Source organism: Peromyscus leucopus, chromosome 14 (genome assembly GCF_004664715.2).
Source record: "Peromyscus leucopus breed LL Stock chromosome 14, UCI_PerLeu_2.1, whole genome shotgun sequence".
NCBI classification, from domain to species: domain Eukaryota; kingdom Metazoa; phylum Chordata; class Mammalia; order Rodentia; family Cricetidae; genus Peromyscus; species Peromyscus leucopus.
In genome coordinates this window covers 69,303,100-69,331,062 of record NC_051075.1, presented here as the reverse complement: position 1 = coordinate 69,331,062, position 27,963 = coordinate 69,303,100, and the positions used below count along the sequence as shown (strand labels likewise).

Below are 27,963 nucleotides of genomic sequence, written 5' to 3'. Positions count from 1 at the left end.
ACTGTGAGCCACCATGTGGATGCTGGGAATCAAGCTCATTCCCAGGTCTTCTGGATGAGCAGACAGTATTCTTAGCTGCTGAGCCACTTCTCCAGCCTCAAGATATACTGGCTCACAACTTGTTTAGTCATTCACCTGCAGGGAAACCTGGTTGTTTCCAATTTGGACTGCTTATGAATAAACACAAAAGTCAAGTGTTTTTGTGGGATACACCTTCATTTGTAGTAAACATCTAGAGTCACAGGGAAGATAGTTGCTAACCTCACCAGAAACCGCAAACTGCCTGCCAGAAATAGTGGTTCATGACTATAAGCCCAGAACTTGGGAGGTTGCGGCAGAAGAATTACAGTGCATTCCAAGTCAGCCAGGACTAAATAGCAAGGCCTTACCTCTAAACAGATAAATAAGAAAAAATAAAGAGGGAGCCAGTTTCCCCAGCGCTGTGCAACAGCCAGCAGCACAGGCTTCTTGTTCTAACCTGAGAGCTGAGCCGCTGTCTTGAGCCTGTTTGGGACTCATCCTGATGACCCTGTGACCTACTCACAAGCACCTAACCCTTCAGAAAGGTCTGTTCAAGTCTTCTGCCCACAAAAACAAAATGGTATGGCAGCTTCTTATTGTCCACAGGAATTCTGGTGGCTGTTTGCTTCCCAGAGCTGGGCTGTGTGCGACACTGTCTGAGGAAGCATGAGGAAGGCTGAGGAGGTGCTGGAAACCCCCTCTCCCAGTCTGTGGCTCTCCTCCTTTCTTTTCTACACTGCCTTTTGGTAAGCAGAAACTTAAATTTTGATGAATTCAATTTATCAGTTTTTTTCTATGATTTGTGCCTTTTGTGTCTGCTCTAAGAAACCTCTCTTCTTAGTTGGGCAGTGGTTGCACAGGACTTTAATCCTAGCACTCAGGAGGCAGAGGCAGGTGGATCTCCGAGTTCAAAGTCAACATGGTCTACAGAGTGAGTTCCAGGACAGCCAGGGCTACACAGAGAAACCCTCTCTTGAAAAAAAAAAAAACAACAGCAACAACAATAATAACAACAACAACAACAAAAAAAAAAAAAAAAAGGGAAGGAAGGAAGACAAGAAACCTTTCTTCTAAATTGCATAAGGCCTTGTAGTTTAGGCCTACCCTCATCACAAAAACAATTTTTGAGGCTGGTCATGGTGGCACAAGCCTTTAATCCTAGTACTCAGGAGGCAGAGACAGGCAGATCTCGATGAGTTCAAGGCCAGTCTATAGAGTGAATTCCACACCAGCAAGGTAAGATCCTGTCTCAAAAAAAAAAAAATTGTAAACTTGACAAAAGGGGCAATGATTAAGATTTATTTTTTCTACTCCTATAGAATAGTTTTGAAAGAGTGGATGTATATGTAGGTGTTCATTATTTTATTTCACATTTTCAGAATTATAAAAAAAAGTATCGTGACTTTACAGATGTCCTACCCATTGAGCTATGAAGATTAATCAGTGAATTTTTGTCAGGAAAAGAAACAACAGTTATGAATGTGATAATCAGCACTCCCACACTCAGGTCAGAAGTCGTGCAGGTTTGGAGACAAGTCTAATCTCAGATGAAGTAGCTACAAGATACGTCTACAGAAGGAAGCCATAGTGTACTGCAATGAAGATTCAAGTGGTGTGAGATGAAAAATCTTCAGCAGCTCAAACCTCACATCAAATTCTGAAGGAAATAGAGAGAGGAGACCTCATTGAAGTGACTCAGGACACCCACTTTCCTCATTCCTACCTGATTCCTTAGTTTCTGAATTTCTTCCTCTCGATCTTTAATTCTGCTCTGCAGTGTGTTCTTTGTTCTATGCAGATCTTCTTCCATGTAATGGAATTCCTAGTGTAAGGCATGAATAAATTAATCTAAGTGTGCTCCATGCCACCTCCAGAGCCCCAAACCCACACTGACTCATACTGAGCACTCAGTTCATGTCACACTCACACAGAATGAACCAGACATGGATTTGGATAGGTTTGATGAAAAGTCAACACGTCAGCATGATGCTGTAACATTGGCTCTGAAATACATGCTAATAGGATAAATCATCAGGAAATACAATATATTCTTAGAGTAATGAGAAAGAATAGGTCATCATTTGTGAACATAAGATTTATTACAGAGTATTACTGTTGATCGTGATAAAACACTGAAGAAGACATTTGCTATCTATGATAAAGATTGATGCTGTCAGTAATATAATGTTTATAAATGATTTTTAAAAATACAAAATAAGGGCCAGTAAGATGGCTCAGTGGGTGCAAGGCTGATAACCCGGTAAAGATTTACTAGGAGTGTTACCAGATTTCTTCCATGTTCTAGTCTGTACAAATTCAAGGCTAAAATTACTTAATAAGGTACACATTTAATCCTAAAATTAAATACTTTACATCTGGCTGGGCTCTCTGACGAGTAAGTAGCCTACAGCTACAGTCAGCTTATGTTCCTCTACTTCATCGTTTACAAATGGCATTTGAGAGAGGGTGCAGGGAAACTTCTGCCACCTATCAAGCATGCAACTGTTGCCCTTTAATACATAGCATCTCCTTGAATAACCTAAAATGCAATTCTGAAAGGACAGCTAATCTTATAATTATATTAATTAAGACAACCTGCAACACACTTGCCTTGCAGGTCTCTGCTTGGTTTTTCTCTTAACATTAGTTTTAAGTACTATTTCCATAATAAGTCCTAATGAAAAACTCATTTAAAGAATTTAAATACACATAAAAAAGTAAAGAGAATTTAAAATATACAAAATTATGCCAGGTGGTGATGCACGCCTTTAATCCCAGCACTCAGGAGGCAGAGGCAGGTGGATCTCTGTGAGTTCGAGGTCAGCCTGGGCTCAAGAGTGAGTTCCAGGACAGGCTCCAAAGCTACACAGAGAAACCCTGTCTCAAAAAACCAAAAGAAATGTGGCTAATATGGCCACAAGTGTTTCTAGAAGTAGCAGTAGCAGTTTCACAATTCTAGGAAAGTAGATGTTAACACTTGAATACAATGTTTCATGTTTTTACACACACTCTGAGAGACAGATGGGATACAGACATAGGAAGTAGAAAGAATTCTGGGTTCTGAGCTGATGATGCTCTAGCTCATTTTACAGTATTGGGCAGTTATATCACCATCCTGTGCCCCATTTTCCATCTGTTAAGACAAAACAACAACAACAAAAACATGGGATAAAGTGATGCTCAGCAGTTAAGAGCACTTTATGCAAAATTATGAGGACTAGAGTTCAGCTCCCAGCATCCATGTAACAAGCCAGGAGTCCTGTAGCCCCTGCTCTGAGTAGATGAGGGCAGAGACAGGAGGATCATTAGGGCTTGCTGGTTCCAGCTAAGCTGAGACAACAAGTGCTCAAAGGACTAGGTAGAAAGTGATGGAGAAGGACACTGACATCCTCTTTTGGCATGTACACATGCACAGTCACATACACGTGCACACATACCTACAGAGATACATAAGACACACAAATAAATAAACAAACCTTTAAAAAAAAAAAAAACAATATTGCAGTCAGCAAGAAGGCTCAGTTGGAAGGTGTGTGGTGGTGCACGCCTTTAATCCCAGAACTTGGGAGGCAGAGGTAGGAGCCAACCCCCCAACAAAAACAAAACAACACAACAACAACAAAGGCTCAGTAGGTTAAGGCACTTATAGCTCAAGCCTGACAACCTGAGTTCAATCCCTCGACCCCATGCAAATATGGAAGGACAGAACCAACCCCACGAGTTGTCCTTTGACTTCCACAAGCAAGCAATGGCACATAGATGATAGCATGTATGTGCCTATACTGACACATCATACATATAAACAATTAAGAATAAACATAAAAAAAAAACCCAAACCAAAGTGGGTGAGACGGAAAAGCAAGAGGAATTGGTAAGCTTCTCCCTACCACTAACACTCAGGGTTAGGGTTAGGGTATAAGCTCTCTTGGGAGAAGTTCCCTCTCCTTACCTGTTTCATCCGGTCCAGCTCCGTCTCCAGCTCTTGTTTAGATGCTTTCTGCCTAGCTACCTGGTCTTGCAGATCTTGTAACTGTTCTCTCGATGATTCTGCTTCACTAACCTGCTGAGCCTCCATATCCTAAGAAGACCATGCACACGAAAGCAAAAACTAATGGTTCTGTTCAACACATACTGAACAACAATCATATGCTATGGACAGGGCTCAGCAGCTCCCAGAGGGATAAGGGGTCATGGGAATCAAATCAGGTATCTTCACTATGCAATTTGGCTAGGAGTGAGGGAATGACCAGGATGATACAGTTGCCTGGTCCACAAACCATCTAGCTTATGAATGACCAGCAGTTTGCTAGGCCATTCATGCCTCCACTGAAAAGCTAAGACTTTCAAAGAGCTGAAGTATAATACCAAAAGAGACTTTACTACCTTAGTTTCACTGCAGGCTGTAGGTAATGTGCACACAGAGAAAATAACTACTGACATCACTGAGGTTAGTATGTGAGCTGCTCCCAGCTTTACTACTGTTACTCAATTTCCTATCTCCCAATATTTCTTACTCTCACTTTTTCAAACTCAAAAGGAAGGCAGGAGTGGTGGTACACACCTTTAATGCCAGCACTCGGGAGGCAGAGACAGGACAGCTCTGGCTGTCCTGGAACTTGTTCTGTAGAACAGACTGTGCTCAAACTTGGAGATCCACCTGCCTCTGCCTCCCAATGCTGGAATTAAAGGCATGAGTCACCACACTGGCTGTATACCTATTTTTTAATTAAAAGATTATTATGTTTATGAATGGTAGGGAGCATGCCTGACACTGTCTGTATCTATAGGTCAGAGGACAAGGTGAAGTCAGCTCTTTCCTTCTATTTTTCTGTAGATTCTGGGGACCAAGCTGGTTATCAAGCTTGCACAGCAAGGCTCTGTGTATGCTGAGCCGGCTTGCCAGCTCTAACATCTTCTTTATTTGGCTAGACCTAACATAGATTTTGTAAATTTCTTGAACATGGGAAGAAAATGGGTCAGTGTTATTTATGATGCTGGGGTGAAATGTTAAAACACGTTTTTATATTCTTACCCCAAAAGCACTGAACATATATGAGTAAATTTAGCATCTACACAATTTCCAACTAGATGCAATTAAATTCTTTGGAAAAAAAAGACTAGAAGGTTCATTACCCTGCACTTAATCTCCAATCACCAGAGACCTTCTCGTATATCAAACATGCTATATTCATGTGGCCTAACTGGCCCAATTTACTGTTTTGTGCTAGGGGAACTGGACTGAGGGCTCCCACATGCTAGGTAAGCATGCTATTACTGAGTCATATCCCCAGATTGTTACTTTTAGATTAAACACAGCACTTATACACAAACTACAATTATAAGACTATGCATAAAAATATAATTAGTTTCTGAGTACATGCTAATATCAGGAAACATTTCAGTTTTATAAAAAAAAAAAAAAACTAAACAAATTCACTTTTCAGTAGCAGGATTTAAGATCCATACATTTAAAGATTCTTGTCTGTTTCCTGGTACAATTTAGGCTCTTAGGTACATGGCATCATGTGGTAAGTTCTTCACCTGTGTTTGGTACCCCTTGGAGTTACAATCAGTCAACAGAAAAGACACCTACTGCTGTAGATTGCTGTAGATACATATCTATATGGTAACTAACATTCTAGCAGAACGAAACACATTGTTTCAATATGCCATCTTCCCGTAAAATACAGAATCAACCTCTCAAACTGATGTAGCTGGGGTAAATGACTATTTGGGATGCTAAGCAGTGACTGTTACCTGTAGCTCAGATCTCAGCTGATGTATCTGGCCCATCAGCTTCTGGATCTCCTCCTTTTGCATCTCCTTCTCATGCCGAAGTTCTTCTAGCTCCATGCTGCTAGCAGTACTGCTATCTAGGCCTTCAAAACTGGAGCCTTCCTTTAAGCTGTTTATCAATTTTTCTTTAGACTGTTGTGAAACAGAGAGTATAATTAAGCAAAGATGTTATTAGCTTATTGTTCTTTTTATATTTATTTTATATGTGTAAGTGTTTTGCCTGCAAGTATGTCCGTGTATCATATAAGGCCTGGTGACCACAGAAGTCAGAAGAGGGCATCAGATCCTCTGGAACTAGTATAGATTGTTGTAAGCCACCAGCTGGGCACTGGGAACTGAATCCTCTCTAAGAGTAACAAGTGCTCTTAACTTCTGGGCCATCTATCGAGCCCCTAGCTTGTACTTCACTTCACTTTATACTGTGGTGCCGAAGACTGAGCCCAGGGCCACACACATGCTAAGCACACTTTTCACTAAGCATTATTCCCAGCTTGCTTATAAGTGTCATCTCACCACCAGACATTCATCCATAGAGGAAATCCACAGCTAATTAAAGCCATAGGGATAAAAATGCAAGAGATCCTGGCTGTACTGTCCTTGGATCTTTTGTTTTGTTTTTTTGAGACAGGGTTTCTCTGTGTTACAGCTCTGGCTGTTCTAGACCTTCACTTTGTAGACCAGGCTGGCCTCGAACTCACTGAGATCCGCCTGCCTCTGCCTCCTAAGATTAAAGGCATGCGCCAGCACCGCCTGTCCTGTCCTTGGATCTTAGTCCCCATGAACATGTTATAGTTGCAAATGTTTCATAAGATTGACCTCCCATTTTCTTCTTATCCCAATCACACTCCATGCAACTAATGCTTAGGGAGCATCCAAGATGTACTTGGCACTGTACCAAAGACCTCTGTGAGATAAAGACCTCTTCTGGAAAGCGCCTGCTGTCTCACAAACTAAACAGGAAATTAAAGGTACCCAGCAGAAGAATGCAATAAACCCAAACAAGGGGAAATGGTCAGATTACTGCAGAGTTCTGAGGAGGAGAGAAGGTTTCACTAGAAGTCAGCATTTATACTGACACTGAAATACAGCAAGTTTTAAAACATACCGAGAAACACAAAAGCACTGTGTGAGACAGCTCAGAGTTTGGGTCCATTTGTAAGTGCTTCAGATGCCAGGCTAAACTTTCATTTATTTTTGTTTTGTTTGAAATGAAGTCCCACACTGTAGCCCAGGTTGGCCTTGAACTTGTGGCAATCCTTCTGCTTCAGCTTCCTAAGTGCTAGACTAACAGGCAGGTGCCACCACATCTGGAGACAAATTTATTTTCATTTGACTTGATAGGCTAAATCAAATTACCAGACAGTGAACAGGAGAGTGCTGTCACCAAGATGCATTTTAGGAGGGTTGATCAGGAAGAAAGTATTGTACAGCAGGTGTCTAAATCATGGTCCATAGGTCAATCTGGTGGCCTGTTTCTGTACAGCTCAAAAACTAACCATGTATATCACATTTCAATATGATTGTAAGAAGTAAAAACAAAGAATACATGATTGTAACCATTTTAGTCCATAAAATATATAATATTTAGTATCTGGTCCTTTACAGAAAGATCTGTGGATCCCTGGCATGAAGGAAGAGCAGGAAGAAGAGATCTAAAAGACTTATGAAGATAACATATAAAGTGCCAGTTCTCAACCAGTAAGGATCGATTCTTTTACCTTGAATACAGAATGTTAAAGTTATTCTCCTTTCAAAAGAATTTTTCCTTTTAAGTGGCAGAATTATAGGCGTTTCCATTTCTTTCTTCAAACTTTACTTTTCAAATTTGCTACATTGAACCTCACCAATCACATACTGCCTCCCACCCCAATCACAGGACTCTAACCTGGCAACTCTCCCACATGCATCCAGCCTTTGGCCTTTCATTATGTAGCCAGTCAAGCTGTCACTGTCCTTACATCCTTACCACCCAAAGCACACTGGACCTCCCCCTTCTGAGAAACCCAGAGATTCCACATGCCAAATCCAAGAACTCTAGCTAGCCTTCATCACATTACAGAAGCTGCCTAACTGCCCATCACTGTCCTTGGGCACTCTACCCGGCCCAGCTTCTTCTGGTTCTCCAAACTTTGGCCACTTTCTTCTTAGGAGTTTTCTTTTTCTTTGCCCAATTTGTAAATGCTGATGTTTAGAATAGTCTAATAGTCCTAGGTCTCCTCTCAAGCTGCATATTATTCACAATTAATTTCCCCTACACCCTAACTGACACTATCTCCCATGGCTAACACCCATATCTTCTGCTGAGCTTCAGGCCTGAATTTCTAATTACCTTCCTGACACTTTCACATCATAGTCATATCAGTTTTTCAACCTCATTATAACTTGTCATAACCTCCCTCAACCCTAACATGTCATCATTCCTCTTTGTTCCTTTTAGAGGACAAGAAACAACATCCTTACATGCAAACAGAAACCCAGTCATCCCAGATTCCATCTGCTTTCTTTCCCTTCTCTCCAATTAAGTTTCCAATTTAAATTTCTCAACTATTCTATCTTCTACCCAGTAGCTATCCCATTAGCCATCTTCACTTTCACAAACCTAGGTCAGGCCACTAACACTTCTTATCATCACCTGTTAGCATCCACTTGCCTCTGATCTCACCATCTCACTTATTCCTTCATTACATTTCTTGAGTACCAGATATTGTTTCAGGATGCAACGATGAACAAGATGATATACAACTCTCACCTAAGTTCCTCACTGCTGCTACATTTCTTAATATCAAATCTTATAATGCTACTCAGTTTCTTTAGCACCTACAGGATAAAACCTGCAGGGGCTGTCACCATCTGGTTCCAGCCCGTCACTGGGTTTTATCCCCATCACCTAATCTTGGGCACTAGCTTCCCAGGCACACTGTGTTCTCTAAGGACCCCTGCTTCTGGCACAGCTTTTTTTTTTTTTTTTTTTTTTTTTTTTTTTTATCTAAATCTTTACCCTTGTGGGAGCCTTCCTACTCATCCTTCAAGGTTCTCTTTATAGTGTCAGCTCAGTGCAGTGAACCCTGGCACCCCTGGGCACATAAAGCATTTTTCTCTCCAAGTCCCACTGTACTGCATCAATGACCTTACTCTGTCAATTATTTATTTTGATTTTTTAAAATCTGCTAAGCTGAATGTACCCTTAAATCAAAGAGTTTTTTTTTTTTTTTTTTTTTTTTAAAAAAAGACTAAAGTTTTGTAAACAACTGTGTGGGTTCATGCTTTAGTGTCCAATGGCAGTAATATTTACCAGAACAAAACAATGAAGAAGCTGGTTTGGGAGTTGAGACTCTCAACCTAAAGAGCAAGCAGCAAAAACCCAAGGTCAGGAAGTGAGGGTTAGAGACATGCTGGAAGTCTCAGGAGAGGACAGGCAGAAGCAGAGTGAGCATACAGCAATGCAAGGTAGGAGAGAAGATTTAGGACAGGGCTTAAAGGGGCCTTTACTCTTTGGAGACTGGGAAGAAAACCCCAGAGAGCTGGAAACAAGAACAAAGTAGGAGCCAAGGTGGTATGTGGCACAGAAGGCCGGATCTCCAAGAAGGTGGGAGGGTCACAGAGTGACTGTGTCATCCAAGTCAAAGTGCATGCAAATAGCAAAATATAACCGCAAATACATGTTCAGGTCATCCTAGAACTTTTTGAGAAGAAAATTAAGAAATGTAATGGATAGAAATGATATGATGGAGCAAAGGGAACAAGTTCTTAATAAATGAAGATAGTCTAGTCCTAACCATTCTGATGTATCTGATGCTGAGACAAAACAGGAGCCAGTTCAAAGAAGAAAACATTAAAAAAAAAAAAAAAGGTCAAAACAAGAAACCAACTTTTTTTTTTTCTTTGGAAAGGGTCCCAAAATCTAGTCCCCATTCTTCTGCTAAGTGACCATATGCTTTTGTGAGCTAGGATACAGTAGCAGTAGTCATACACTTGAGAACAGTGAGACGTATGAGAAGCAACAAAAATGAAGCAGGCAGATGGAACCCATGCGCAGGCAGACAGACTACCCTAAATCAAACAAAAGCACACTTTTTCTCTCTGATGAGAAGTTGAAGGCTACATTGGTGACTGCAGTTTTTATAGGAACCACCAAAGGAGCATAACATAGGTGCTTAGCAACAACAGCGTCATCAGAGATGAAGGGAGCAAGCTGAAAATGTGAAGCAGGCAGTGGTAAGATCAAGAGAGTTTCTACCCTTTTCATAGGAGTTCTAAGTACAGCAGGGCAATGCAGCCAGCACATCATCTCGAGTATTTTAGAGTGCTGGTGCCTCCCAGCAAGCATGTCAGGGTGTACACTTGTGTTTACCTGGAGGATCCTTGTAGCTTTCTGCTTGTAGTCAAGTAACTCCTGCTTAGAAGACTCCAAGCTCGACCTGTGTAGCTTGACTTGCTGCTGGAGCTCATCAACCTTCTTCTTCTCCTCAGAGTACTTTCTTTCTGCCAGATTAACTGCTTCTGCCAAATTCTGACGTTCCACTTCCATTTTATTAAGGCGTGCAGCAAACTCACTCTGTGGTAAATTTTACATTATACTTATTCTGTCATTTAGCTTGAAATATATTTACAACCATGCATTCAGAATCTTAAGGGATTTATAGCTCTAACCAACAATGACGTCCAAAAAAGAATAGCAATGCATTAAAGTCAACTAGGAGTTTGCTCAAGGTGCAACAAGGTCTTTTTTGGGCTTAGTGAACTGGAATTTCCAATTTTGGTGCTGAGGATCTGTTTTCTAAGAAACACCCGGGTATGGTGTTGCACACCTAACTCCAGTACTTGGGAGGCAGAGGTAAGAGGATTGCCACAAATATAAAGCAACCCTCAGCAAATCAGTGAAAGCCACCTTTTAGTTTAGTTTAGTTTAGTTTAGTTTAGTTTAGTTTAGTTTAGTTTAGTTTGAGGCAGAGTCTCTCACTGAACCTGGAGCTTACCATGGCTAGACTGGCTGTCCAGAGAGCTCCAGGAGTCTGCGTGTTTCCTCTGTTTACCCAGAACTGAAGTCACTGATTTGTGCCACCATGTCCACTTTTTTACATGAATCCAATCCTAGGTCTTCGTGCTGGCATAGCACAAACTTTACTAAAGCATCACCCCAGCCTCACTTTATTCTTTTTTATGGCCTTAACAGGATTTCCTTATATGGACATACCACAACTTGTTTATCTCAGCATCAAGTAGCATTTTTATTTCCAGCTTTGCTCAGATATGAATACTGCTCTACACATAGTCAACAAGTTTTATGTGAACACACATTTTTTAATCTCTTAGACAGATAGATACCTAAAGTAGAACTGATAAACCATATGAGAACTCTATGTCTCTATGTTTAGCTTCTTGAGGAACTACCTGTTCTCAGAAAAACTTCTGAATATTTTTAGAACAACAGAGGTATGTGACTCTTGTTCATCTATAAATTTTAAGGAATCTAAATACAGACCAAATATCCCCAAGATAGTTTCAATATCTGAGTGAATGAATTGTAATGTGCTGTAAGTGTAAATAAAGTACACTATGTTTTAAAAATTCAGAAAACAGAAGAGAACATAAAATATCTCACTAATATATATTTTTCTTAGAAATAAGGTTTCTCTGTGTAGTCTTAGCTGTCCTGGAACTTGCTCTATAGACTAGATGGGCCTCAAATTCAAAGATCCACCTGCTTCTGTCTCCGGAGTGCTGGGATTAAAGGAGTGCGCCAACACCGCTCAGCCTCTCACTAATACTGTTTTAACATGAACTACATGTTGAAATACGTTATTTACGCCTTATCCAAAGTTCCCCAGAACCAGAAGTATTTCAGATTATAGAATATTTACAGATACAAAGTAAGAGTTTGCAACCTTGACTGGCCATTGGATTCAACCTTGAATATTATAAAAACAAACCACTAAACCGGGCACTATGGCAAATGCCCTGAATCCTGGCTTAGGAGGCAGAGGCAGGTGGACCTCTGTGATTTTGAGGCCAGCCTGGTCTACATAGCAAGATCCAGGACTTCTAGGGCTATGTAGTAAGACTCTATCTCTTTTTTGGTTTTTCAAGACAAGGTTTCTCTGTGTGGTTCTGGAGCCTGTCCAGGATCTCACTCTGTAGACCAGGCTGGCCTCGAACTCACAGATCCGCCTGGCTATGCCTCCCGAGTGCTGGGATTAAAGGCATACACCACCACCGCCAGACTCTATCTCAAAAACAAAGTAAAAACAAAAACAAAATAACCTTCCCCCATTGAAAAAAAAAAAAAACCCAAAACCTTTAGTAGATTCAGAGGTGACTTTCAAGTATAAACAGGTCAAAGACTGAACTACACTTAAAAATTCCTTGCCGGGCGGTGGTGGCGCACGCCTTTAGTCCCAGCACTCGGGAGGCAGAGCCAGGCGGATCTCTGTGAGTTCGAGGCCAGCCTGGGCTACCAAGTGAGCTCCAGGAAAGGCGCAAAGCTACACAGAGAAACCCTGTCTCGAAAAACCAAAAAAAAAAAAAAATTCCTTTAAAAGTAGAACTATAAACCAGCATGGTGGTGCACACCTTTAGTTCCAACTCTTGGGAGGCAGAGGCAGGTGGATCTCTGAATTTGAGGCCAGCTTAGTCTACAGAGCAAGTTCTTGGAACAGCCAGGGCTATACAAGGAAACCAAAACCAAGAGAGAGAGAGACAGAGAGAGAGACAGAGACAGAGAGAGAGAGAAGATGTAAATAGTATGTATAATTTTCTCTTGAAATAAATGAATCAGGCTAAACTAGAACTAGTCAAGATTAAATAAAAACAAACAAGATACCCCAAGATGAAACAAGATATCCCATTTGCTGAAATGGCAATGGTTGTTACAACCAAATTCAATGACAGATACACAGCTCTGATGAACATAAACCATTTTAATTTTCTCTCATACATAAAATTAACTTAGCAAGGGTTAAGATAATTTTTTTCAAATATCTAGGCTTCTGTTTGACAAGATGCCTGGTAGAATTCTGCTGAAGAATGAATGTGCTATGAAGTGCAGAGACAACCCTCTCTGCCTGAATACCAAGAGAAGGTCCCTTCTGACCTGCATTTGTTTGTAGCTCTCTTGCTCTCTCTTCAGAGTGGCATCCGCTTCATGCAGCCTCTCCTGAAGAGTTTGCAGAGCTTGATTCTGTAGGCTACTGCCTTCATTGTGATCCTGCATTATTCTAAAAGAAAATGCATCACATGAAAGAACACATTGCCACAGGGAGCAAGCCACCAGGTACCATAATTCCTAGAGCATCTATGAATTAGTCAAAGCAAAAAAGATGGTCTAAGACATTCTCCGCCCCCCCCTCCCCCCCGGAGCTGAAGACTGAACCCAGGGCCTTGCCTCTACCACTGAGCTAAATCCCCAACCCCAACATTCTTTTTTTTTAAATTAATTATTTATTTATTGGTATTTTGCTTGCATGTACGTCTATATGAGAATGTCAGATCCCCTGGAACTGTAGTTACAGACAATTGTGAGCTGCCATATGGGTGTTGGGAATTGAACCTGGGTCCTCTGGAAGAATAGCCATTGCTCTTAACCTTTGAAGCCATCTCACTAGCCTCAACCCAGGATGTTCTTTTTTTTTTTTTCCCCCAGAGCTGAGGACCAAACCCAGGGCCTTGTGATTGCTAGGCAAGTGCTCTACCACTGAGCTAAATCCCCAACTCCTAAGATATTTTTAACAGAATATTTTTGTATTTTTAGGCTAAATATAAGTACATACCATATACTAAAAAAGAATGGCACTATGCTTTTTAAATACTCTTAAATTTATAATTTTCTAACTATGTATCTCAAGGGTCAAAAAAATTTTAATCACTCACATTTCCAACGTTATAAAATTTTCCCTTTTAAATTTCTAAAAAAGCTGATTCTTCATAAGCTGTAAACACTACACTATTACCAAACATGTACACTCTAGCTTGCCTTTTCTTTATCAGAACCACCTACCGTGACTTTTCACTCTGTAAGGCTTCCAGTGCTTCTGTGCGGGAATTCAGCATCTGGTCAGCCTCCTGCAGTCGCACTTTGAGGACAGCCAGCTGGGAATCCTTGGCAGCCACTGCTTCAGTAAGGTCATCGACTTGGGCTCGTAGCTCCCGAGTTATCCGATCACTCTTGGAATGGTCAACGTTCCATTTTTCAACTCTTGCTCTTGCCTTATTTAATTCTAGAAAAAAAATGAAATTTCTCTACTCAAGCAAAACAGAACACATCTTTGCATGATATGCATAGTGAGATATGTAGTCTGCCACCAAAAACAATTTTAAAAGTACTGAAATGAACTTCATGGGGTTTCATGAAACATTGGTTTCAAAACATTTCATGGCTCCATTAGTCTGAGCAAATCAAAGGTTTTTTTGGTTTTTTTTTTTTTTTCCCTTTTTAATAATCTTATTCTGGCCCTCTGGCCTTCTTTCATGCCTAAATAAAACTTCCCACTGTTCCATCACACCTGATCTCATTGGCCCTAGGAACCAGAGTAGACATTTCCTATCCGTTTTCATCTCTCCTCAGCCACAGCCATAGTGTTCACACCCTCTCTGTCACCACATTACAGATATATTATTTCTTTTCTTTCTTTTTTTCCCCCAAGACAGAGTTTCTTTGTGTAGGTCTGGCTGTCCTGGAACTCACTCTGTAGACCAGGATGGTCTCGAACTCAGAGATCCACCTGCCTCTGCCTCCCGAGTGCTGGGATTATAGGCATGTGCCACCACCACCTGGTTTATTATTTCTTTTTTGAAAAGATTATTTTTATGTGTAGTTTTTGTCTGCATGTATGTATGTGCACCACATGCATGGCCAGTGCACCTGAAAATCGGCAGAGGACACTGGATCCCTAGAACTGGAGTTACAGATGGTTGTGACCTTCTCTATCGGTTCTGGGAATAGAACTCATCCTCTGGAAGAGCAGCCAGTGCTCTCCAGTCCCATCTGTTTCTTTTTGAATCATTTCTGAAGTATTAGAGGATTATCTACTTGTCATGTCACTGCACGGTTCTGGAGGGCACTAGTCACACAGAATTCCATGTGTATTTATGGTCCCTGGGGTGGCAACACTGTGACCCTGCCTACAAGTGTCTAGCACTTAACCCCAACTTTGGATCATGAAATAGTTCTCCTTAAAGCTCAGAATAAATAAATCAAATAATCAGATATTATTAATATCTGGTTTCTACTGGTTCTTAGTTAGTAATTTACATATGTAAACCTAGTAATCATCGGGCTGAAACAGAAAGACTGCTATATGTTTGACATTAGCCTAGGCTATAGTGTAAGAGTCTGTCCTCCCATATATTTTTTTTTTTAGTGGTTTCTTAAGAATCTGAACTAGGGGCTGGAGAGATGGCTCAGTGGTTAAGAATACTGGCTGCTTTTCCAGAGGTCCTAAGTTCAATTCCCAGCAACCATATGGTAGCTTACAACCATCTGTAATGAAATCTTGTGCCTTCTTCTGGCCTGCAGGCATGCATGCAGGCAGAATACTATATGCATAATAAATAAATCTAAAAAAAAAAATCTTAAAAAAAATAATAATCTGAACTAGCCAAAATTTAGGTTCTAAATTTCTGAGGAAAAAAACCTTTCACAAGCCCCATCTAATTAAGGCCTACCGTCTTGAGTTTCCTTGGATCTCTGAAGTAATGAGGCCATTTCCTGATTTAGAGACTGGACTTCATTCCTGAGCAGCTGATTCTCCAGTCGGAGGTTAGACAGCTCGTGTGAGTTGCTGCCATCACCAGGTGGCAGACTGTGCTCTGTGCTGGTGGCATTCGATGCCGTGCTTTCCTTTGAGGAGTCCTGGTGGCCTTCAGGCATAGACTCAGAACTATTTCCTTCTGTAAAACAAGAACACACTTGGGTATAACACACTGTCACTGTAAGCAGCTGTCATTTGCTTTTGGAATGCCTCTTGGTGAGTTAGTTGCTATAGTAAGGATTGCTGTGGTATGTCTTTTGTATGCTGTACATTACAGAGGAACTTTGGATGACTGTCCAGGCAGGCAGCTGTCTCTGTCATTCTAGATTTTTAGAAATCGCTTACAATGCATTTCCTGTTTACTTAGGTAATATTATATCCTCCTGGGATCTTTGATGCAATTGAAGACTAGATAGTCATAATTTTCCTTGGTTATAATAAAAGATAAATTAGATATGAAACTTTAGACTCACAAATATAGTATAGATGATAGAATATTTTCTTTAATTTTCCCAAATACAAATAGACTAGATATTGTACCTGTAATTCTTGCTTGATACTGTTTTGTTATATGTAATTTTACTATGTTAAAGTTAAAACTTTCCCTTTTGATTAGACAGAAAAGGGGGAGTGCTATGGGATGTCTTTCTTATGCTGTGAATGTGTTGCTCTGATTGGCTAATAAATAAAGCCATTTGGCCTATGGCAAGGCAGCTTAGAGGCAGGCAGGAAATACAAGCAGATAGACAGAAGAAAGGAGAGGAGAGAGAGATGCCAGCCTGCCGCCCAAGGAACAACACACCAGCAGATTGGTAAGCCACAGAACACATGGCAAGACAAGGATTAATAGAAATGGGTTAATTTAAGTTATAAGAGCTAGCTAGCAAGGAGCCTGCCATAGGCCATGCAATTAGTAATTAGTATAAGTCTCTGTGTGTTTACTTGGGTCTGAGTGGCTGCAGGACTGGGCAGAACACAGGAAAACTTCCAGCTATATAGGATCCCATAAAAATATCATTAATTCTCAACAGATACTCTCTAATGAAAATCTAGTCTCACAAATGGAGTCTACAGACCTTCAAGGACCCTCAAAGTCTGGACACAATGAAAGAAAAGGGACAAAATATAAAAATAGTTCTGGGAAGAAGAAAGCCAGAGATAATTTAAACACTAGATTTCCTTATTTCTGAAATGGTTTTGAAAAAAGGGGGTGCTGGGAAGTGGTGGCACATGCCTTTAATCCCAGCACTTGGGAGGCAGAGGCAGGTGGATCCTGTCTCGAAAAACCAAAAAACAAAGAAAGAGAGAGAGAGAGAGAGAGAGAGAGAGAGGGAGGGAGGGAGGGAGGAGGGAGGGAGGGAGGGAGGGAGGGAAGGAGAGGAGGAAGGAAGGAAGGAAGGAAGGAAGGAAGGAAGGAAGGAAGGAAGGAAAGAAAAAAGAGGGAAAGAGGGTATAAGTATCAACACTGAAAACACTGAGAAGGCACCAAAGAACAGCTGTGGGTTCAAGGCAATAAGACTAATACAACAGGTCACAGTAATATATTATAACCAAACTGAAATCTAAAATGTCTTACCAAAAGATGAGTTCAATTCATCTTGTTTTAAATTAACTTTTAATTTACTTTTATTTGTTTATTTAATTTTTAAATTTGTTTTTTGTTTTGTTTTTCAAGACAAGATTTCTCTGTATAGCCCTGGCTGTCCTGGAATTACTTTGTAAACCAAGCTGGCCTCAAACTCACAGAGATCCGTCTGCCTCTGCCTTCTAAGTGCTGGGATTAAAGGCATGTACTACCACCACTCAGCTTACTTTTGTATTTTTAATGTGTATAAATATTTGCCTGTATGTATTTGTACACCTTGTAAATGCCCTGTGTCTATGGAGGCCAGAAGAAGAGTATTGGATTCCCTGGAATTGGAGTTACAGACAGTTGTGAGGCATCATGTGGGTGCTATGAATCAAACCATGTCCTCTAAGAGCAGCCAGTGCTCTAAACCACTGAACCATTTCTCCAGCCCCACATTTAACTTATTTTTTAAATTAGACAGAAGGGGACTCTTCACAAGGTTAGATAACAAGTAATAACAAGGTGAAATCCTCAGTCTTTGGCAACTGCACAAATGCAAACTGAAAACACAAGAAGCCAGGTGTGGTGGTACACACTGTAATCCCACCTCTTGGGAGGCTGAGGCAGAAGGATCACCATAAAATGAGGCTAACCAGCGGAGCGGTGGTGGTACACGCCATTAATCCCAGCACTCAGGAGGCAGAAGCAGGCGGATCTCTGTGAGTTTGAGGCCAACCTGGTCTACAGAGTGACTTCAAGAACAGACAGGGATACACAGAAAAACCCTGTTTTGAAAAACAAAACAAAAAATATTGAGGCTGACCTATGAGATTAAGGACAACCTGGGCTAAAGTAGTTCTCAAAACTAATATCCCAGTGAGATCCAGGCTCATGGCACATGTAATCCCAGCACTAAGGAGGATGAGGTGGGACGGTTACAGGCTCTAGATCTTGTCTCAAAATGTCAATGAATAAAGAAGTAAAGAAAGAAAGACTTTTCCCCAAAAATTTGACTACAGGCTCAACAGGAAGAGGCTCTTGCTGCCAAACCTGATAACCTGAGTTAAATCCCCAGGACCTTCATAGGAGAGAACCCATGTAGGAGAAACAAATCCCTCAAACTGTCCTTTATCACTCCATGCTTCTGTGGCACACATGCACCCACACACCTCCAGAAAATAAACATATCTATTATTAAATATTGACAGCTCCTCATTAGGTCCAAAAATGTGTTAAAGATCTAAAAGTCTAATTTACAAATTTAATGCAAGGATTTAGATATGTATACATACACACACACACATACAAAACTTAACTGAAACTCACGGGCTGTTTTATCTGATTTCAGTGTTATCAAGTTAAAAATCATGAAAGTAGGAAAATTTCACATTTGTAACTAAGGGAAACTTTTAAGTAACTCAAAGTCAAAAGAAAAATCATAATTAAATTTAGAATGTATTTACCACTTACACATAAGTTTTAAAAATCTACATCTGTTAGTCAATAAATAAACTGTAAAACAAAGACTGTAGGGTGGCCTATAAATAAAAATTATATTAAGATCTCAATTCTTCTCTGGAATCTCAAAGATACCTTTTTTTTTTTTTTTTTTTCTTTTTTGAGACAGGGTTTCTCTGGGTAGTCCTGGCTGTCCTGGTATTCATTATAGAGTTAGGTTAGCCTTGAATTCAGTGATCCACATGCCTCTGCCTCCCAAGTACTAGTATTAAAGGCATGTGCTGCCGGGTGGTAGTGGCGCACTGCCTTTAATCCCAGCACTCGGGAGGCAGAGCCAGGCGGATCTCTGTGAGTTCGAGGCCAGCCTGGGCTACCAAGTGAGTTCCAGGAAAGGCGCAAAGCTACACAGAGAAACCCTGTCTTGAAAAAAAAAAAAAAGAGTTCTTCTGAATAAAGGCATGTACCACTACACCTGGCTTACAAATCTTTAAAAATATGATACAAACAGGAAATCAAAATACTGACTCAGTATTAAAAGATTACTAATTCTATTTTTCTTTTTTGTAGTACTAAGATTGAACACGAAGGCTTCCTGCATCCTAAGCAAGCGCTGCACTATTTAGCTTCATACACAGACTTTTATTATTAGTTTTTATTTTTAGACAGCATCTCACTAAATTGTCCAGGCTGGCCTGTAATTCATCCTATATCCTAGGCAGGCCCTGAACTTCTTATCCTCCTGCCTCAGGCTCCCAGGTAACTAGGATAATAGGCCTACATACCAGGCCTGGCCAGCAACTATAAAATTTTAAGGTGATAAATGTATGTTAGTGTTTTTTAGAGTAACAAAGAGAGGTGCTTCATAGGGGGAAAAAAGATGTAACATCTATCATAAAAAAAGAATGGGAAACAGGAAGGTATAAACAGAATACGAGCAAAATTGCTAGGGACGCAGCCTGGTGGTAGAATGGATGTCTAGTGTATACAAGGCTGAGTTCAGTCATGGGTATGGGAAAGGTCAACAGACAACATTCAAAAGTCCCTATTCTAACATAGCACTGACTAATGTAGACAACATTGTCACCCTTGTTTACACCACACATTGGCAAAGATCCTTCTCTTATACCTGTGAGGACAGTTCCTGTAATAGTGCGTGAGGAATACTATACAAACATTCTAACTTAGGATGACACATCCAATCTGCTTAATTCTGCAAGAAACAGGACTGACAAACTACCAGGACTTTGGCTCCCAGGATTTTCTTCAGTGGCCTTGATGGTGGTTACGCTGGTGTTCACAGAACTGACACTTGAGGACTGAGAGCTTGGAAAGACTGGTACTTTGCCCTTCTCTTTCTTGATTTCCACTCTCCCAGTGGGCTCCTTCTGGGAACTATTAAGAAAATCAAACAGCAGCTCATCATCAGGCTCTGACTTTTTCCTTCGAACAAACTGCGATGAAGGCCTAGGGACAGATGCATGTTCATTGGGATGGGAGGCCTCCCCGGCTGTCCTGGATCCGACTTTCACATTTGCTGTGCCAGCTATGACAGTGGCTTTTTGTCGGATGTTATCAGCAGCTGAGGAAATATAGTTAGCTTTAGGTCCAGTCTGGTATGGTGAATCTGTGTTTTGCTGGTGCAGTTCAGGGTAGTCAGTATTTTTGCTATAAAAGGTGTTGCTGGTATTCTCCTTTCTGAGAGCTGTGGCAGCCCCTTGATCAACTCGGTTTAAAAGATCTTCTGCCCTTCCAGCAAGATCAGCAAACCAAGACATGATGGTAGCAGGATAATCCTACTGATGAACCTGTTAAAAAGGATAGGATATGATCAGTGTATCATCCGGAAAGAGTCTTGGGTTAAAATCCTAACCTGCCTCTTACTAGTCAGGCAACCTTGAACAGATTACTAACAGAAGCTGAGAAACCCTATCTTGAAATGTCGGACAGTAAGTATACTTCCTTATAGAATGTTTTTGTAAATGTTCTGTCATGAGTTTGTGCTATGCTGCCTAAACTACCATGAACAAACCATCTTCCTATCCAAACTCCCAAGTAGTTGGGGCTACAGGGACTTATCACCATACCTAGCCCAGAATGGTTATAAGATCAAACAATAGGGGGAAACACTTTTTGATATACATAAAGAAACTTTTTGAGATGGCATAAAGAATCCCCTCTAGTAACTTCCACTATCATTACAACTACTACTATTTTCCTTATTTCAATGAAAGGCAAATCTTAACAGAGCAAAAACATATGTTAGAGACTACAATGCATTCCCAAAAATCCATATACTGAACTCCAAACCTAAAGACCTCCGAATGTGACTTTATGGAGACAGGGTCTTTAAAAATGTAATTTAAAGTAAACTGATGTCTGTGTTAGAAGAAATGTAGACACAAAGAGTCATAAGGAGAGACAAGGTGAAAACAAGAGAGAAGACAGTCATATGTAAGCCAGAAGAGGAATCCTCAGGAATCCTCAGGAATCAGCCTCAGACAAGAGTACTGGGCAGGTAAAAGCCCTTTCCCTGAAGCTTGACAATCTAAATTCAATCCATGGAACCCACAGGGGAAGGAGACAGGGGACTCAAGAAAGCTGTCGTCTGGCTACATACATGCTCACAACTGCAAGTGCACACACAACTAATAAGTAAATATATACAAATCAATACCTTCATCTCGGACTTAGACCACTGAGAAAAATCAACTTCTACTGTCTAATCCATCCAGCCTATGACACTTTTTCATGGATGCCCTAGCAAATTCAGACAGGATTCAAATAGCAAAGGACGTGCTCGGCAAAATTTCACTACAGCCGAATAAAAACAGTTCTCTGAAATTTGTTTCAGAGGGCTGAACTTGGGGGGGGGGGGGGGGGGGGGGGGGGGGGGGGGGACAAAAAAACAAACAAACAAACAAAACCCTCCTGATTATCACAAAAGCTGTTACTGTTAAAGTGAAGCACTCCCATGATTTATGGATGTACATATAGGTCTCAAGTAAATTTTTAATAATCTAAATACTTAGTACCTACCATGTGCATGTTAAGCTGAGTCCAAATTATTTTTAAATGACTGTATAAAAGATCTATCCTACCAACACATTTGAACACTTATAGGTGCCATGTAAGTCAAGGCAATGAAGGAATTAACCTTCATGCTATAGAAGAAAGTCAACATTCTTTGGCCCGGAACTGTTATGTAGCTAACTCTTGGGCTTTCTTCACTAAACTAGCATCAGAATTATCTTTCCTTTCATCGAAGCTAGGTCTTTGATTTCTGTGTGCACGCCCTTCTTTTGCCTTACAGTGCTTCAGGTCATTATAACTGTTGTTTTTAAAACATCGTCTCTCCCTCTTAGGGAAAGGGGAGTGGGTGGAGAAACACAATGTCTGTTTTGCTCACTAATGAATTCCCAGAATCTAGCCTACACAGGCACTCCTAGAAACATCACTGAAGCAGTTCATCTTTACATGCCAAGTGTTGTGCAAACAGTATCACGAATTACTTTCTCAACTACATTATGTGGCAAATTGCAATGTCCTTTAAAAAACAAACATGCATATGGTTTTAAAAGATCCCAGAGCTTAGATGGCACCTCAGACATTGAAATCTAAGTCAACCCAGTGTCAAGCCCACCTTTTAATCCCTTCCTCTCTGTATCTAACCTCGTCAATGAGCTCACTGTTTAGACACATTCTTTAGGAAACCCATTAGGTGTGTATTTCAGTTTATGAGAAATGAAATGAAAACGGAAGGTGACATGCATTCTGACTTATAAAACTCCACAAAAGCGTAAGTAAAATTTAGTAATGAGCTGGAGAAAACTGACTCTAATAAAAAAGCCTAAAACAACGTATTAATTAATGTTTTACCTCCCATCTGAAAGTTTATGGGGCTTTTAAAACACTACCATGGACCTTCGCATGGATTAGAGACACTGAGCTGGGGCCTGGGCTCTTGTCTCAGTGAGACTCCAAGAGGGGATTTCAGTGGTGCCAAGCCACCTGAAAGGTCAGATGTCACACAGAGGCGGTGTCAGGGGTCAGCGGCCAGGCCCGGCAGTCTGACGGACCCCGGGTGGCGAGGACACACCCCCATGGCGCCCCTACAGCAAGTTAGAGACGGGGGTGGAGGGCAGTCAGCCTCGGTGGCCGGAGCCCACGGGGCTGTGGCCCTGAGCGAAGACGAGCACGACGGCACTCGGGAAAGGCAGAGACCGGGTCCCACAGGCCAAGCCGTCCCGCCCGCGGCCTGGTCGCGCCTCACCTGAGGACGCCGAGCCACAACGCCACGGCCTCGTCGCCCACCCGGGCCGCCACAGCAGCGGGCTGCTCCCGGACCTGCCGGCTACCTCTTCCGGGAGACGTGGAAGGGCGGCGAGGACCTCAAAACAGAGTGGCCGCCCAGCTGCCTGAGCGGCGGGGAGCCGAGCGCCGCCCGCCGCCTAACAGGCCACTCAGGCGGCGGCGCCGGCGTCCGCGGGGCCCTAGCGCCTGGCCACGCCCCGCTTCCGTCGCTGGCCGAACCCGGCGCCGCGCCAGCGTGCGTGTGACGCAACCACCGCCTGCACGCGGCCGGCACAACATTGCGGGTCACGCCCACTATGGGGGCGTGGTCCGTGACGGGCTACGTGATGACGGGGGCGGGGGGGCGGTCTGAAGTGGGCGGGACGTAAGCATCTGGCGAGCTCGCACAGGTCTCTAAACTCCTCCTCCCTCTGGACTCCAAAAGTTTTGTAGGATTCCGAAGCAGAGGATGGGAATACAGAAAACATGATCCCTGGGCCTGTGAGATGGTTCAGTATATAAATAGGCAGCCTGATGGCCTGAGTTCCATCCACATAGTGGAAAGAGACTTGCACACAACACATACACATATTAATTAAGAATATGATTTTAGCTGGGCAGTGGTGGCGCACGCCTTTAATCCCACCACTCAGGAAGCAGAGCCAGGCAGATCTCTGTAAGTTCGAGGCCAGCCTGGTCTATAGAGTGAGTTCCAGGACAGCCAAGGCTGTTACATAGAGAAACCTTGTCTCGTCAAAAAAACCAAATATATATATATTTAGTATATATATTAAAGAAAACCTGATTGCTGATTTCATGGCACTTGCTTTTAAGTGACAGAGGCAGATATTACCTAAACCAATGAATGAACAATAATTTCAGAGCATTACAAAGGTTGTAAATCAAGAAAATCAGGGAGAAGTGACCAGAGGCAGGAAAATAAATCAGGCTGTCAGAGTCCCTTGAAGAAGAGATAACTTGAGCTGGGATCTAAACGACAGAGTAAAAGGCTTTTCATTCAATGGTACTATAGCTATGTTCTGCGTACAGTTCACAGACTTTGAAATCGTTCAATAATAAAATCTGTGTTCAATAATTCACTAAATGCTATATCTACTAGGTGAACAGGACAAGGCTAATTTGACCCTAATGAAAAGCCTACACTATATTCTCAAGTGTGTGCACTTGGGCACTGAGGAAACTAAGACTCAGAGATATTAATCTATCCAAGATTGCCTGTCCTAAAAGGGGGGGGGTCCATCTCACTCCAAAGTTTGTGCTCCTAGACTCCCACATTAAATACTGGGAATCATTGCAAACCATTTTCTTCCTATCAAGTCAGTTTAGCCCAGTCCAGTGAAGAGCAGAAGCAGATAATTGCTGTATCTATGATTTAAATGGAGAACCATTTTCGGAATCTTTGAGCTGCTTCATTCAATTTCCACAGCACTTTAGGAATGTACTGTTCCTATTGTGTGGCAGGTGCTATTGCAGCTCTCAACTAGTAAGTTGCTCTTCCTGTTAAGGGTTCTTTATCATCTGTGGTTGCCAGGTGACTGCAACACATCCCAGGATGGAGATGCCGTTTCCAGTTCTGCTGATGCTGATTTGATCATTTTGATCATATGACCCACCTTTTGCTGGTGGAATGTATATAAGCCTGTCTTCTGCCTCACCTAAACTTAAACTTTCAGAGTCAGTGATGTATTTCCTCCAGCTCTTTTTCCTCATGTAAGAGAGAGCTTATGTCCCAGCTGGGACTGTTCTGTCAGCCTGGGTCCTGAAAGGAAGAATGGAGCATTAAAACAGCTCACATCTAACATGTCACTAAATTAGAAATGGACCTTTGCAGTTATGAGCTAGTGAGATTTAGGATTGGCCTTTCCACAGCCTTACCTAATGAAACCTAGTACATTATCCTATCTTACAGATGAAGGCATGAGATGCAGTAAAATATAGTTACTTGGCCATGTTTCTTACTTTTCTATTGCTGTAAAGAGACACCATGACAAAGAAACTTAGAAAGTAAAACATTTAATTTGGGGACCCACAGTTCCAAAGGGTTAGAGTCTATGACCATCAAGGCACAGAGCATATGGAGGCAGGCAGACAGGCATGGCTCTGCTCCAGTAGCTAAGAACTTCTATCCTGATCTGGAAGCTGGAGGGAGAGATAGAGAGAAGAGAGAGAGAGAGAGAGAGAGAGAGAGAGAGAGAGAGAGAGAGAGAGAGAGAGAGAGAAGTGGGAATGGAATGGGCTTTTGAAACCTAAAAGCCCACCCCCAGTGACACACCTCCTCCAACAAGGCTACACCTCATAATCCTTCCTTTTCAGACAGTTCCACCAGATAAGGACCAAGCATTCAAAAATATATAAGCCAATGGGACCCATTCTCATCCAACCCAACCATACCATGTTACAGTTGAGATTTAAATCCAGGTTAATGTGACCCCAGAAATGGTTAAAGCTAACCACTGAAAGGTGAAAATGAAAAAAGTTGGAACAGAACCAAATCTTCCTTATCAAAAATATTGGCAGTAGCTGGGTGGTGGTGGTGGTGCACATCTTTAATCCCAGACCTTGAAAGGCAGACACAGGCAGATCTCTATGAGTTCCAGGCCAGCCTGGTCTACAGACTGAGTTCTAGGACAGCCCAGGTGACACAGTAAAACCCTGTCTTGAAAAATCAAAAAAAAATTTTGTGTGTGTGTGTGTGTGTGTGTGTGTGTGCGCGCGCGCTCCATGGACAGGCTGCCAAAAAAATATGTCAAGGACTGGTGGAGGAAAGAGGATCAGAAATTTGTATTCTTTTCCTCTGCCTTCAAGGCCAGGTCATGCTGTCTCTGATATGTGTCAGGTCCAAAGAAAGCTCCATTTCCCCAAATTCTGGTGGTTAAGCAAAAGCCAGCATTCCTCAGGAATTTGTGATGTTGGTTCCTCTCTACCAAAAGGAGCCTTTTCCCTCATCACTGTCTGATGTGGGATAGCGTTCTGTATGCTGTGTATATGTGTTGCTCTGATTGGTTGATAAGTAAAGCTATTTGGTCAATGGTGAGGCAGAATAAGGTTAGGCAGTACATTCCAACTGGAGAGAAAGGGAGGAGAAAGGCAGAGGGAGGAGACACTGCCAGCCGCTGCCAGGAGAAGCAAGATGTAAAAGTACTGGTAAGCCACAAGCCACGTGGCAAAGTATAGATTTATAGAAATAGGTTAATATAAGATGTGAGAGCTAGCTAGTGAGAAGCCTGAGCCATTAGGCCATATAGTTTGAAAATAATATAAGCCTCTGTGTGTTCATTTGGGTCTGATCAGCTGCAGGACCAGGCGGGACACAGGAAAACTTCCAGCTACAACTGGCAGAAGAAGCAAATGGTTATCCATGGTGCCTCTTAGCATACCAAAGTACATGCTGGCCTCCAGGCTCCCTCAGTATCACAAGTACTGTTACATAATTCAGGGTCCACGCTGGCCTCCAGCTCTCTTCACCTCCTCCCCTACCCTAACCTTCTCCAGTTCCTGTGCTTCCCTCCTGCCACCTACTCATTCTCCTTATGACCCTGCTATTTCGGCTATGCTCCCTCTTTTGTCCACTCTCTCTTCTCTTTGTCTTCCTCTCTCTGTCTCCCTCCTACCCCTCTCTCGGCTCTCCTGCATTCTCCTTCTCTCTGTGCCGCCCCGCCCCCCCAGCTCTGCTCCTGCTTCTCGCTTGGCCTGGTCCAGTCTTCTGGCCATGCTCAATCTACTACTTTCTCTCTCTGCTCTGGACTCCTCCAGATGCCTCTGCCTGTTCTCTTTCTCTCATATCTACAATAAAAACCTTCCCCTTAACCATGCCACAGAGTGGGCATGTCATCAGTTTATACAATATGATGCTGTATCTCTCCTAATGCTGACCCAACCCTGCCCTACGACCAGGACTGACTATAACACCCCCATGATTTCAAGGTGCTCTCATCTTAAAAAGCTTATTCTGAAGGATGATTTTGTGTCAGCACGTTTCCCAAAATAACCAATGTATCTTGATCTGATCTGTAACTGACTTAAAAAAAATAATTAAATAAAGTGAAGCAGCCCATTCACTCCCAAAGGAAATTCTTTTGTTTGATTTGTTTTGGCCTCAGAACAATAATTTTTTAAACATAAACATGCACTGAGATGGGCTGGCAAAATGACTTGGTGCATAAAAATGCCTGCTGTTGGGTTTGGGGATTTAGCTCAGTGGGCAGAGCACTTGCCTAGCAAGCTCAAGGCCCTGGATTCGATCCTCAGCTAAAAAAAAATATATAATGCCTGCTGTTAAGCTCAAGGACTGATTTCTGTCCCCAGGACCTTCATAGTAGAGAGAACTATTATCCTCATACCTCCACACATGCACAGCACAACACATTCATGCACTCACACACATCAACATCAAACAACAAAAATATGCCAATTAAAAAAAATTCAGCTGGGTGTGGTGTCACATGCCTTTAATCCCAGCACTTGGGAGGTGGAGGCAGGTGGATCTCTGTGAGTTCCAGGCCAGCCTGGTCTACAAAGTGAGTTCCAGGATAGCCAGGGCTACACAGAGAAAGCCTGTCTTGAAAAACCAAAACCAAAAACAAAAACAAAAACCTCTGAAGACTTTGATAAGAGTGTAGGGAAGTGGACATTGTACACACTATTGATAGAAATGTGGCCAGGCAGTTGTTACATATGTCTTTTAATTCCAGCACTTGGGAGCAGAGGCTGGCCTCGAACTCAGAGATCTGCCTGTCAATGCCTCCCAAGTGCTGGGATTAGGTGTGTGCCCCTCCACCACCCGGCTTTTTTGCCTTTCTTTCTCTCTCTCTCTCTCTCTCTCTCTCTCTCTCTCTCTCTCTCTCTCTCTCTCTCTTCCTTCCCTCCCTCCTTCCTTCCCTCCTTCCCTCCTTCCTTCCCTCCTTCCCTTCTTCCTTCCCTCCTTCCTTCCTTCCCTCTCCCCTCTCCCCCTCCCCTCTCTCCCTCTCTCCCCTCTCCCCCTCTCTCCTCTCCCCTCTCTCTGTCCTACTTTCCTGCTTCTCATGGCTGGCTGGTAGCTACCTGGCTTCTGGCCCCAGGCAT

At 42.1% G+C, this 27,963-nt stretch overlaps 1 protein-coding gene across 1 annotated transcript in view; it reads right to left on the bottom strand.

The window, feature by feature from the left end:
• The window catches only part of Golga5 (golgin A5), a 30,544-nt gene extending 7,460 nt beyond the window's left edge, over positions 1-23,084 (bottom strand). The window contains exons 1-9 of the mRNA XM_028888271.2: positions 22,862-23,084; positions 19,829-20,396; positions 15,478-15,702; positions 13,811-14,030; positions 12,908-13,031; positions 10,169-10,372; positions 5,779-5,949; positions 3,971-4,099; positions 1,745-1,843 (exon numbers count right to left, since the gene is read on the bottom strand). Coding sequence (XP_028744104.1) covers positions 1,745-1,843; positions 3,971-4,099; positions 5,779-5,949; positions 10,169-10,372; positions 12,908-13,031; positions 13,811-14,030; positions 15,478-15,702; positions 19,829-20,366 — 1,710 coding nt within the window. The 5' untranslated portion in view covers positions 20,367-20,396; positions 22,862-23,084. The remainder of the gene's footprint in view (positions 1-1,744; positions 1,844-3,970; positions 4,100-5,778; positions 5,950-10,168; positions 10,373-12,907; positions 13,032-13,810; positions 14,031-15,477; positions 15,703-19,828; positions 20,397-22,861) is intronic.
• Between the last annotated feature and the right edge of the window lie 4,879 nt (positions 23,085-27,963).